Here is a 14,235-nt window from a genome sequence, read left to right as displayed (position 1 = left end):
GAATTCTTTATTAACAATATGGACCCTTGGAGTTCTCTGGTGGCCTAGTGGTTAAGGATCTACCATTGCCACTGATGTGGCTCATGTCACTGCTGTGGCATGGGTTGGACCCCTGCCCCAGGAACTTCTTCCTGCCATAGGCACAGACAAAATAAAATAAACTAACATTGACTTTTTGTCCTATGTGGGATAAAACCTTCCTTAGTTGATGGTTTCATTGTTTTTGTGTATGATTTTTGATGTATAGGATTTTCTATTTTTATGAAGTTAAATATATTTCTTTTTTCCTTTGATAATACTTACTCTTTTTTTTTTTTTTTTTGCTTAGAATAACTGTTTCTCTTTTGTTTTTCTATTTTTTCTTCTTTTTTTGGCTGCTCCGTGGCATGTGGAGTTTCCAGGCCAGGGATCAGATCAGAGTCACAGTTGTGACCTAAGCTGCAGCTGCTGCAACAACAGATCCTTAACCCTCTGTGCTGGGCTGAGGATCGAACCTGTGTCCCAGCCCTCCAGAGACGTGGCTGATCTCATTGTGCCACAGTGGGAACTTCGGCTCTTTCTCTTTTAATCTCTGTATCTCTTGTCTCCCAACTACACTGAAGCTCTTTGAGAGAAGGGTCTGCTTCTGAAGCTGTCTTCCTAGACTCCACTCTCTGCCCCATTTCACTGTAAATGAAAATAAGCGGCAATTGATTTATTGGTTGTTGTGACCCACGGCCTTCTAGAGGACCCCCAAGGATCCATGCCTCCTGATCGTCACTCCTAAGTCCCCTCCTTTTGAAAGTGTGCTGGACCTACTGAGTTATCCTTCCTTCCTAATCAAGAAAGTATGAAAACGTGATTGGATGAAATTAAGCTACGAAAGACTGTGATTTTGGTCTTGTTTCCTCTCTCTCATCTGCTCGGATAATGTCTACTGCTCTGCTGCTCTTCACATGGTGAAGAACTGAGGGTAGCCTCTAGCCAACAATCAATGAGGAATGAAATTCTGCCCAAAACCACAATAATGAGCAGGACATGTCTCCTTCCCCAGGTTGAGCCTTGAGATGGTTGCAGCCCTTGCGCATGAGAGAGGAAACCTGGGCCACAAGAGTCAGCTAAGTGATATTTGATTCCTGAACCACTGTGAAATATCAAATGCTGTTTTTTTTTTTTTTTTTTCTTCTGGCCACAACTGTGGTATGCAGAAGTTCCCGCTTGGACCAGGGCTCGAGCCTGAGACACAGCACTGACAACGCCAGTTCCTTAACGTGCTGGACTACCAGTGAACTTGCTCAAATGTTGTCTTAAGTCACTAGGTGTTGGGGTAATTTGTTACATAGCAACAGATAAATGATTTCTTTCTTTTTTCTTTTTCTTTTTTTTTTTTTTTTTTTTTTTTTTGCTTTTTAGGGCCACAGGTGCGGCATTTGGAAGTTCCCAGGCTAGGGGTTAAATTGGAGCTACAGCTGTGGGCCTACCTCACAGCCACCATATGGGATTCAAACGGAGTCTGCAGTCTTTACCATAGCTCGTGGCAATGCTGGATTCTTAACTCACTGAGCAAGGCCAGGGATTGAACACTCATCCTCATGGATACTAGTTGGGCTCATTTCCACTGAGCCACAACAGGAGCTCCCTAATACCATTGTTGAAGAAAAGGCTTCTAGTCTTTGTGTACTTTTCTCTGATCTCTGTTGCAGAAAACCTCATCTAATTTACTGTTTCAAAAAGTGAAGGAGAACCTCTATAGGCAACAACAGTGTCTTTATTTAACATCTTCACAAGGAATTGATTTGCTGAGGCCGCTGCTGTGCTTCTCCATTGTGGGTAACAAGAAATGTATTTATATTTATTTTTCTTTCCCACAATGTCTGAGGAGGCTGGAGCTGTGACTAGAGGAGCCCCCTGTGTTTTGCTGAGCATAGCAGTGAGTTAGGGCTGCAAGCCTGGGACAGAGCTGGGATCTGCATCAGTGAAGAACAATGTGGAAAAGTCAGGGCCTGGAGAGAGGAGTCACACAGGGTGTCAGAAGGGAGAGGGACCCTCTGTGGTGCATGACAGAGATGGGACTTTGGAATCATGAAGTCTGTTTAGTAGTGACTTTTAAATAGTTCCCTTTGGGGTGTGCAATAGAAATCCCTCACCTGTGATTCCTCGTACATTTTTAATAAAGTTTACATTACTTCCTAATGCTTTCCTGAGAGTGGATTTTTATTTTTGTTTTTTGCCTTTTTTTTTTTTTTTTTTTTTTTTTTTAGGGCTGCACCTGAGGCATACGAAAGTTCTCAAGCTAGGGGTCAAATCGGAGCTGCAGCTGTCGGTCTACACCACATCTCACAGCAATAGTGATCCTTGACTCACTGAGCAAAGCCAGGCATCAAACCCGCATCCTCATGGACACTAGTCGGATCGTTTCCTCTTAGCTACAACAGGAACTCCTCCAAGAGTGGATTTTTAGAACTAACATCAATCAGGCCCAAGGGGGTTGTGAATGAACTTAGATACAGTTGGTGGAAGATGAGGGAAGGCTGACATCCAGGTCACACTGGGATTGCGCTGCATCAGCCCAGAGAAGGGCAGGGTTGCCCTTGTCCCTCACCTCCTGCATCTCGGCTCCTAACCAGGCCTGGTACCTGGTTGCCAGTGCTCATTCACAGCTGGGCTCTTACCCCTATCCCTAGGGCATAAGAGTTTGGCTTCTCTCTCTCCTTTCCTCTCCCTCCTTAGACTCAGTGGTTCTCCATCTTATTTGCTCAGAGCCTTGGATTCTTTTTTTTTTTTTTTTTTAATGCTAAAGGTTTAAGCTAAGAAAATGAATCTCAGCCGGAGTTCTCTTGTGGCACAGTGGTTTAAGGATCCAGTGTTGTCACTGTAGCAGCGTGGGTTCAGTCCCCGGCCTGGGAACTTCCACAGGCTGTTGTGGAAAAAAAAAAAATCTCAGCTGATGTGCCGGCACCCCTAGAAAAGAACAGGCTTCTCTTCAGATCAGCTAATGTTATGTCAAAGGGAAGGTGAGAGTCTGCTTCTTCCCCACTGAGCTGGATTATGTGGACGTCTTGAACTGAGTGGCTAAATTTCAAAAGACATCCCAATTTTCCAGTCCACGGCAGTGGATTGTTTTTGCAAGTTTTAAAGGGATTTTTCAACCCTTTAAAAAACATTTTCACCTGTCCATTTGGTTTTGAGTCTTCATGAGGGCCAGGTATTTTTTGAACTTTTAGGAGTGGAGCTGGGCCCTGGCCATCAGAAATGATTAAACCCATGCTGGAACATGCAGACCTCAGGGTTTGAGTTAAATAGCTATGCCAGGGCTGCTGAAGATGGGGAGCTGATGTGAAAATTGAAGCAATTACCTAGATCACTCAGGCAGAAGGATTTCTGAGGCTCTTTTTCCTTGAACAATCCAGATAATTGCTTCAATTTACACTTCTCACGGGGAGTAGAGACTGGGAGAGAAATTGTTCTCTAAGACCGAGCTGAATAGAGTAGAAGCAAAATGCTCAGAAAATGATTCTGATCCATCTGGAGAGAAGGGGGGATGGGAGTGGGAGGCATGTGCTTTGGTCTTGATTCCTATCAGGCTCTATCTAGCAAGTCAGAGGGAGATTTCGTTGTTGTCCAAATGATCCAGATAATTCCTTGTTTATTTTATGTCTCATCTCAATGTGGAAATCTTAGGGTCAAGCAAGTGTTACTGGTGGAGGTGTCAGAAGAAATTGTGGCTGGGAAACTTGAGGTCCGGTTGAGGCCCTTCCCCTGTGCTAGTTAGTGGGTGAATTCCTCAGTTCATTAACTGCCCTCAGAGGACATATAAATTCCAGCTTCAAGAAGGCTTTGCTGGGTTAGGAAGAGGGGAATGGAGTAGGCACTGTCCTGGAAGGGCACAGCACACCTCTTAATTTAACCACAAGCAAAAATCAAGGCAGAAGGACTTGACCAATCCCTAAAGCAGGTGATTCATTTACTAGGACCCTCAGGGATTCATCAGCACCCGGGAAAATTCGAAGTTGTTGAATGAATGAAAGAATGATGCATGAATCCATGAAAGACATTTATTGAATTGCTGCATGGTGCTTGGCATTATGCCTGGTCTTGGAATAATTTACTTTATATTGATACTCACCTTTTCTCTTTTCTTCTCATGTTTTCTTGAAGGGCTGATCCCCCCAATCTCTTTACAACCGCTCCCAGATTTTATTCTCAAGCATTTCCTCATGTATTTCTCCTCTGATTCTCATTTATCCTGAAGAGATAACATTTTCAGCGCCATTTCAACAAATGCGGTTAAAAAGAAAAAAAAAAAGTCATTCAGTGATATTGATTGAATATATTTTTCAAAGTCACAGAACTTGTTAGCAGCAGAATGAATGCACAGTGAAGGTCCTGAGCCCAAGGTTCTACCTCCAATGCAAGGTCACTATTTCCACGTTCATACAGTCATTCATTTGTCCTTGCCCTTCTCATGATCATGATGGACATGCCCCGATCATCAGAAAATATTTTTTTTTTCAAGAAAATACTTCATGATCCCCCACAACATATATAAGGGAGCAAGATATACATACAAGACATTTAACAGAAAGAAAAATACTATGAAGAAGAAAGAACTAGAGAACAGAAACAGACAACGAGAGGAATGTCACTTCCAGGCTGCAGGCACTCAGGCGCCGAATCAGGGGAACTGATAGCCTGAGGGCACAGAGAGCTCTGTGAGCTAGAGCTGCTCCGGAAGGTTTTCTAAATGCAATTTCTTTCTCCTTCAGTGTTAATATATTTTTAAAAAATGAGACACAATGACATATAGCATTGTAGTCACACACACACAGTGAAATGATCCACAAGTTTAGTTAACATCCATCCCTACACAGTTATAATTTCTTTTCATAATGAGAACTTTTAAGATTTAGTCTCTTAGCAACTGTCAAATACGCAATACAGTATTGTTAATTATACTCACCATGCTGTATGTCATGTCTCCAGGACCTATTTCTCTTATAGCTGGAAATTTGTAACATTGAGCACCTTTAGTCAATTCCCCACTCCCCCACCCCTGCCTCTGATAACCACAAATCTGATCTCTGTATCCATGAGTTTGGTTTTCTTCAGATTCCATATAGAAGTGAGATCTTTCTCTTTCTGACTTACTTCACTTAGCGTGATGCCCCCAAGCTTTTTTCTTCATTGGGTTGTAAATGCATGATTTTCTTTTTTATGGCTGAATAGTATCCTGTGGTATATATACCTCATCTTCTTTATCCATTTTTCTGCTGATGGACACAGGTTGTTTCCATGTCTGGGCTATTGTAAATAATGCTACAACGAACACAAGGGTACAAATATCTTTTCAAGATGGGATTTTGTTTCTTTTGGATAAATATCCAGAAATATAATTGCTGAGTCACATAATAGTTCTGCTTTTAATTTTTGAGGAAACTCTATACTGTTTTTTAATAGTGGCTATACCAGTTTACATCCTTACCAATAGTGCACGAAAGTTTAGGAAATTATGATTCAATATACCACAATAACATAAAATCTGTGTTACATTTTATAGCAGAAAATTTACCATTTTAACCATTTTTTTTTTTGTCTTTTTGTCTTTTTAAGGCTGCATCCTCAGCACATGGTGGTTCCTAGGCTGGGGTGGAATCGGAGCTGTAGCTTCCGGCCTACACCTCAGCCACAGCAACATGGGATCTGAACAGAGTCTGAGACCTACACCACAGCTCATGGCCACACCAGATCCTTAACCCACAGAGCAAGGCCAGGGATCGAACTGGCATCCTCATGAATACTAGTTGGGTTCATTAACCATTGGGCCACGACAGGAACTCCATCATCTTTTTTTTTAAACCATTTTTAGTGCACAGTTCACGGGTATTAAGTACATTCACATTGTTATGCAGTCATCACCACCATCCGTCTCCAGAACATTTTTCATCTTCCTGAACTAAAACGCTATACTCATTAAATAATAACTCCCCATCCTGCCCTCCCCAAGCCCCTAGCAACCACCATTCTACTTTCTGTCTTTAGGAATTTGACTCATCTAAGTAACTCATACAGATGGAACTGGTACAGTATTTTTCCTCTTGTGACTGGATTATTTCAATTAATGTCCCCAAGGTTCACCTATATTGTAACATATGTCTAAATTTCCTTTCTTTTTTAAGACTGAATAATACTCCATTGCATGTCTACACCATATTTTCTTTACCCATTCTCCACAGATGACTTAAACACTTCAGTTGCTTCCACATTTTAGCTGTTGAGAAGAATGCTGCTATGAACTTGAGTGTACAAATATATATTTGAAAGTCTAATTTCAATTCTTTGTATATACCCCAAAGTGAAATTGGTGGATTATATGGTAATCTACTTTTAATTTTTTCAGGAATTACCATAGTGTTTTTCATGGCAGCCACACCATTTTGCATACCCACCAAGAGAGTACAAGCATTTCAATTTTTCCACATCTTCCTCAACTTTTCTTTTCTTTCTTTTATTTTTTTCTTTTATTTTCTGTTCTTTTCTTGATAGAAGCCTTCCTAAAGGGTGTGAAGTGGTATCTCACTGTGGTTTTGCCTTGCATTTCCCTAATGATTAGTGGTGTTGATATGGAGCATTTTTTTCATGTGCTTATTGGCCATTTGTATATCTTCTTTGGAGAAAGTTCTTTTCAGGTCCTTTGACCATTTTTAAATCAAATTTTTAAATATTGTTGCTTTATGGGAGTTCCTTATTTACTCTGGACATCAATACCTTTTCAGATAGATGATTGGCAAATATTTTCTCCCATCCTGGGAGCTGCTTTTTCATTCTGTGGATTCCTTTAATGCACAAAAGTTTATCATTTTGATATTGTTCAATGCATCATTTTCTCTTTTGTTGTAGATGCTTTGGTGTTTTTTCTTAATTTTTTTTGAATCCTACCTGGCCCATCTCCTTGATTAGGCCTTCTTAGCCACCACCAAGCACTCTACCCTCAGTACTGCTCATTTCTAAGTTGCCTGAGGGGGATGACTTATTTTGCAACTTCCCTCAAGTAGAGGAAGAGCCCTATATTAGCCCCTGTGAGTTCATTCAGAAAATTCAAAGGTATATCATGGTGGCAAATGTCATTTTTTCAATTAATAGTTGATGGGTAGATAAATGGGTGAATAAATGAAGAGTGAACGCAGGGACACACAGTCAGGCCTCTCTCTTCCCAGGCTGTCCATGTTTGGACCTGCTCAGACAAAGCAGCGTGTGAGCTTCCAGGCATCCCCTGGTGGGCTTGGGAGAACTGGAGACGGGACTGCCCTCTCCAGTATATTGTGAAGTTAACCACTCAAGAGAGTTGCTGTCTGAGCCAGAGAACTACTAAGGTGAAAAGATGAAAATGTGGCGTTCGGATTTTGTTTGTTTTCGTTTTTTGTCTTTTCAGGGCTGCACCCACAGCCTATGGAAGTTCCCAGGCTAGGGGTAAAATCAGAGCTGTAGCTGCCAGCCTATACCATAGCCACAGCAACACCAGATCTGAGCTGCATCTGCAGTCTACAAAAGAGCGCATGGCAATGCTGGATCCTTAACCCAATGAGCAAGGTCAGGGATTGAACCCACGTCCTCATGTTTCATTACCACTGAGCCATGATGGGAACTTTGGCATTTAGACCTTTTTAAGCCTACTTTCACTATATCTGAGGACAGAAAATCAAATTAGTACAGCTCACAGTAGTTTACAAAAGTATATTTCTGTAGTTCTGTTTTCTCAGCTAGGTGGAGAACCTGCATTCCCAGGTACACCTGCATTTAACCAACAAATGTGTTCCTAAAATTAACTAATTACTTGTTTTATAATCATTTGTTCATTACCTTATAATAATAATAATAATATTTAACTTTTGTAGTCCCTGTTGTGGTTCAGTGAGTTAAGAAGCCAACATAAAGTCCATGAGGATGCCAGTTCAATCCCTGGCCTCTCTCAGTGGGTTAAGGATCCAGATCAGCTTAGATCTGGCATTGCTATGGCTGTAGCATAGGCCTCAGGTGCAGCTCTGATTTGACCCCAGCCTAGGAACTTCCATATGCTGCAGGCGTAGCCATAAAAAAAGAAAAAAGTAATATCTAACTTTCAAAGGTTTACATCATATAAGTGTCAAGAATCATGTAGGTGCTTTTAAAGTATTACTTCTTATAAATCCCTCAAAAATTCTGAGATGATATCATTACTCAAAGATGATATCATTACTCAAAAATGATAGAGATGGGAGTTCCCGTCGTGGCTCAGTGGTTAACGAATCCGACTAGGAAACATGAGGTTGCCGGTTTGATCCCTGGCCTTGCTCTGTGGGTTAAGGATCCAGCATTGCTGTGAGCTGTGGTGTATGTTGCAGATGCGGCTCCGATCCCGAGTTGCTGTGGCTCTGGTGTAGGCCGGCAGCTACAGCTCTGATTCGACCCCTAGCCTGGGAACCTCCATATGCCGAGGGAGCAGCCCAAGAAATGGCAAAAATACACACACATACACACAAAAAAATAAAAAATAAAAAAAATAATAGAGATGAGGAAAGAGGCTTAAGGAAATAAATTCCTTGCCATGGGTCCTACAGCTAATAAGAGAGCCAGGTTTCTCACTCAAGTAGAGCGTCCTCCTAGGTTGGGTTCCTTATGCTGCTTGTTTGTCCTAAAATCTAGAGACATAAAGATGAGGCAGATAACACTGTCCATGGAGATGCAGGGAATGAGAGGGACAGAGATGATGAGAACCACAAGGAGGACCACCTAATTTCTGTCAATGTTTATGAGTCAGGGAAGGCTTCATAAGGAGGGAGAGTTGAGCTGAGTCCTAGGGGAAAAGGTAGCACAGGAAGGAGAGGGTGGACCCTAATGGTGCTGCCAGCTCTACAACATGCTTTTCTGGAACTGACATCCCTCTTCTTTTGGGAAGCTTCCCACCATGAGATTCCTTTGTGATTTTACAAAGTCCTTGATTTTGATTGAGTGGTCTAGGGGTAGACAACAACTTAACTCCGGGCCAATCATAAACTTTCCCTAGGATTTTTTCAAACCAAATTTTCAAACCCAAAGTTTCACAAACATCTCTCCTTATCTAAGGGTAGAAATTGAAGAATAAATCACAGGGGCTATTGGCAGCTGAGTTTCTTGACATGTGGAGGGATGATGTAGAGTGAGAAAGAGTGAAGCCAATTTAAAAAAAAAAAAAGAGGTAAAGAGAAAGTCTTGGTAGCCTATGTCTTCCTTGGCTTGATTTTTAATTTTTTTTGTTTGTTTGTTTGTTTTGCTACACCTGTGGAACTTCCCAGGGCAGGGATCAAACCTGAGCCACAGCAGTGACAACACCGAATCCTTAATGGCTAGCCCACCAGGGAACTCCATTATTTCTTTTTTGTCTTTTTTTTCGCCTTTTGTCTTTTCAGGCCTGCATCCACGGCATATGGAGGTTCCCAGGCTAGGGGTCTAATTGGAGCTGCAGCTGCTGGCTTACGCCACAGCCACTGCAACACCAGATCCAAGCCGTGTCTGCGACCTACACCACAGCTCACAGCAACACCGGATACTTCACCCACTGAGCGAGGCCAGGGATCGAACCCACAACCTCATGGTTCCTAGTCAGATTTGTTTCCACTGAGCCACGACGGGAACAAGATCAATCTGCCTTCTTTTGATAAGCTCTCTTTTTGCCTCAGTGTCTCCTATTGAATTTTTATCACTCTCCACCACAAGAGCCCTAAAATCCATACCTAATAATAATAGTCATTAATGGGTGACTCCAGGAGAGTAAATCCTTAAAGTATCAGAAGAAAGCAGGGCAAGAGTAAATTTAAATGGAGGAAGCCACCAATATTTTGATGTTTGTCAGAGTGTAAACATCAAGACAAGAAATGGCAAGAGATGAGGCTAATAAGTAGACAGAATTCTGATCATGGGGTCTGGATGTATTTTGCAAAGTACTTTGAACCTGGTCCTATATATATTATGTTCATTCTACAGGATTATAAGGAAGTATTGGGCAGTGGTTCTGTAAACTGCACTATAATTGGTAGTAATTAAGAGGTTCTTGGGAGTTCCCGTCGTGGCGCAGTGGTTAACGAATCCGACTAGGAACCATGAGGTTGCGGGTTCGGTCCCTGCCCTTGCTCAGTGGGTTAATGATCCGGCGTTGCCGTGAGCTGTGGTGTAGGTTGCAGACGCGGCTCGGATCCTGCGTTGCTGTGGCTCTGGCGTAGGCCGGTGGCTACAGCTCCGATTCAACCCCTAGCCTGGGAACCTCCATATGCCGCGGGAGCGGCCCAAGAAAGAGCAACAACAACAAGACAAAAAGACAAAAGACAAAAAAAAAAAAAAAAAAAAGAGGTTCTTAACCTGAGTTACAGGCAGCTGTCAGTTATCCCCAAACCCTGTGAAAAAGCATGAAAAATCTGTAAGTGTGTATAGGTTTGTCTTTTTTTTATAATGTAAAACGTTCATCAGATAGTAAATGAGCACCTGGTCCAAAATATGTATGAACTGTTATCTATGTGCAGGCATTTTCAGAAATTACTGGCTTCAAATATTCATGGAAATCTCATTTCCCCCCGATTTCTTCACAACCTTTAAAAACTGTTGAGCACAGAGAAAAAGCTCCATACTGTTTGTTTGGACACTGTCTTAAGAGGGCGTTCTCCTTTGGGATCATGAAAAGATGTAGAGATGATATAGACCTGGTAATTTATAGAGATTTAAACCAGGAATATTGGCTGTGACATCCACCCTGTTCTTGACTTGGGCTGCCAGTCAAGACCTGCAAGCTCTCGGAAGTGGCACCTGGGACACCACTGCTGCTTAAACGCCAAATCCGGAAATCTTAGTCCTTCCACCTGCCTGTGTAACGACTACAAGTCCCAGGATACCCCTCTCTCAGGAGCCGGGGCGAGGGTCTGGCGGATCTCCGCAGTGACGTCACCGCCCAGGGGCCGCCCGGGGAGGGCGGGGCGAAGGGGCGGGCCGGGGAGGCGACAGAGCGTGCTGGTGCTGATGCAGGATGGCTGAGCTCGCAGGAGCCCGGGAGGTCTGAGCCGGGAGAGGCTCGCTCCCAGCGCATCGCCTGGTCCGCCCGCCGCGTGGTCGCGGGCAGGTGGGCCTGGGTTTGCAGCGCAGGGCCAGGGCAGCGCCAGGAAAGGCAGATCTGCAGCTGGCCGGGCCGAAGGTTGAGAGGTTGCTCACCTACGAGGTCTCGGAGCGGCCACAGCTGCCCAGCCCGCCGCGTTCGCGATGACCTGCTGAGAAGCTTTGTCGGAGGCTGCAGGAGGCGGCCTTGTTGCGGGAGGTGCGGTTCTCGACCGCGTCCCTCGTTGTGCGGAACCCCGGCCCCCCCACCCATCCCCGCGCTCCCTCCCTGCCGCGGGCCGAGATGGCGGATCCAGCCGAATGCAGCATCAAAGTGATGTGCCGGTTCCGGCCACTTAACGAAGCAGAGATCCTTCGCGGGGACAAATTCATCCCCAAATTTAAAGGCGATGAGACCGTGGTGATCGGGGTAAGTGGTCGGGATGTCTGGCCTCCTCTGCTGCTTCACGCCGCAGCTCAGCGCCCCGACACCCCAGACCAGGCAGAGATGCTCAGGCCGCCCCTTCGGACATCCCTGCTGCCCTCTAGGGTGGACTTGACGAGAGACCTCCCCACCCAATCCCACCCTGTAGTTTCCTCCTCGCTGGGTGGAGGGTCAACTGGGGGCTGCAGGGCGGGCCCCAGGCAGCGGAGGTGGGGGTGGGGGGCGAGGAAGGGTTCCGCGCCGCCATTGTTATTGGGGTGGGGGCCCGGGTGGGCCTATTGTTTCCCGCCCTGGCCACGCCGCGTGGGTAGTGTATTCAGGTTACCCTCCAGCCCAGGTTCCCCTTCAAGTATGAGCTGTGTAAACCACAAATGATTCCAGGCATCGGTTCGATTTTTCGAACACTTTGCCTCTTCTCAAGATCTTAGTAAAAGAGGGAAAAAAGGTACTGGAAAAATCCTATCCTAGGCTTGGAGCTCGCACCCTGTGTAGACTCGGACCCCGCGGTGTTTCACCTTGCTCTGCACGCGGAAGGCCGGGGGTAGGGGAACACTGGTGGCTTTCGTGTCCCCGGGGGGCCTCGTGTGTCTCCTCCTGCTCCCTCTCAACCCAGGCTTCCCTTACTTGGACCTTGGGTCTGACTCTTCCCCAATGGGGCAGCCCCCAGCTGGGGTCCGAACACCCTTGGGTACACTTCGCGCTGTTTGGCGTGGGGTTGGGGGTCCTGAACGTAGCTAAATCGCCTCTGTTCCCAAAGAATAAGTTACTTTGTGTGGATAGGGCCCCCTCCCTCTCGATCTCCCTTCCCATATTTCCCTTCCCCCTCCTCCCCTCACCTCCCCAGACTTGGCTTCCTTTCTGCAGCCGGACTGCTGGTGGGGGGATGGAATACCATTGATTTTTAGTTCTTAAAGGAGTATGTCAAATGAAATAAGCCAGCCTCCCCTCTCCTCCCCCGCCCTTCCCCCTCCGCTGTCCCCAGTGTGTGTAGCTGATGTGCCCTCTTTGTATGCGAGTCGCGTGGGGAGGTACCGAGTTAATGGGAGCCTCCCGATCCCCGCTGACATGTTCCTGGCAGCCTGCTCTAGGCTGCTGATGCAGCCTTCCCGGCCTCAGCATTGATTAAGTGATGTCATCCCGATTACTGAGCATGCTCCGACTAACCCCCTCCCTTGCCTTTCCCCCAGTGGCTGGTGTATTTAGGTCAAATGATTGACAGGTGACAATTTACCTAGGGTCTCTGCTCGAGTAAGCCAGGCCCTTCTCAAGACCAGAGGCCAACTTTTGCTGGCCGTAGCAGCCCCAGTATCTCCGCCAAGGCTGTGCCGCAGTCCCTGTGAAGGGCCCTGGGGACTAGCAGGTGCCAGCAGAACCGGCAGGCAGGCGCTCTCCAGGAGAAGAGAACCAAAGCAAGGCTCGGGCCTTAGGGTTTCATTTTGTACCTTCCTTAGGAAGGCAGCGCCCCTTGGCGACCTCTTCTCTCCTCCCTGTTTTCAGAGTCATCAGGAAACCGGTGACCTCCAAATGCTCTGGATGGTCATTCACCCCGAGAACTGACCAGTGAGGTCAGGAAAGTGGGATTTTCTCTCTGCTTAGTGTTAAACTGAGAGAAACATGGAGGCTACAATTATTGATAAGGACAAAAATTCTTACTTAATGGCAGGCATGGGATAGTGATGGGCTATACTTCTAAGCTAGGGTCAGCCTACAGTCTGATTTGTCATTTCCTGAGCCAGGCTGTGGTTCAGGGAGAGTGGGAGTTACAGGACATCTAGAGCCTGCCCCTTGTCTTGTAACAATTTTTTAACAAATAATTGTGCAGCACGAGAACATGTTCTGGTGACCCTATTTTTTCAGAAGTTTTAAGAAAAGCTGAAGTTCCTTCTCTTTCTCCTTCTCTCCTCCTCTTCCTCCTCCTCCTTTTTCTTTTCCTTCTTCCTCTTTCTCCTCTGTCTTTGTCTCCTAAGAGTGGTATACCAGGACTAATGAAGTGGAGTGATAAATCACCCCATTGATCTGTGTGCAAGACATAGATCCTTAATTTTAGGATTATCCTTTAATTTAATGACATTACTATGAGTATACATGCTATTTCCCATCTGCATATATTATTGACTGAATAAAGTAAAACAATCACCGTAGAAAATGAGTATATTAAAGTTTGTGTGTATATCTCTTCAACGGTACATTGAAATTTTTGATCACATTATTGTAATCCTTTAATACAACAGTTTTCGTTTTCTTTAAGATAAATTTTTTATTGAAATAAAGCATTCATATCGAAAACTGTTTTTTAAAGTGTACAGCTTAATGATACTTTGTAAACACTCCCTTGTAACTCCTTCTTAGAAACAGACATCTTCAGGATCCCAGAATTCCCCCTATGTCCCTCCCAGTCACGAATTCCCTCTGCCTCTGGGTAATTACTTTTCTGAATTCTAATGCCATAGGTTGCGTTCCCATCGTGGCTCAGAGGAAACAATCTGACTAGCATCCATGAGGACGAACGTTCAATCCCTGGCCTCACTCAGTGGGTTAAGGATCTGGGTTTCTGTGAGCTGTGGTGTAGGTCGCAGATGCAGCTCAGATCCCAAGTTGCTGTGGCTGTGGTGTAGGCTGGCAGCTACAGCTCTGATTCGATCCCTAGTCTGGGAACCTCCATATGCTGTGGGTGCAGCCCCCAAAAGACAAAAAACAAAACTAATGCCATGGGTTAATTT

The 14,235-nt window shown here is 45.0% G+C and overlaps 1 protein-coding gene across 1 annotated transcript in view; it reads left to right on the top strand.

Annotated features, from left to right (window-relative positions):
- KIF5C (kinesin family member 5C) overlaps positions 10,930–14,235 on the top strand; it is a 171,130-nt gene continuing 167,824 nt past the window's right edge. The window contains exon 1 of the mRNA XM_003359416.4: positions 10,930–11,500. Coding sequence (XP_003359464.1) covers positions 11,375–11,500 — 126 coding nt within the window. The 5' untranslated portion in view covers positions 10,930–11,374. The remainder of the gene's footprint in view (positions 11,501–14,235) is intronic.

Source organism: Sus scrofa, chromosome 15, assembly GCF_000003025.6.
Source record: "Sus scrofa isolate TJ Tabasco breed Duroc chromosome 15, Sscrofa11.1, whole genome shotgun sequence".
NCBI lineage: Eukaryota > Metazoa > Chordata > Mammalia > Artiodactyla > Suidae > Sus > Sus scrofa.
Note: the sequence above shows the minus strand (reverse complement) of the source record. Positions and strands in the feature narration are given on the sequence as shown.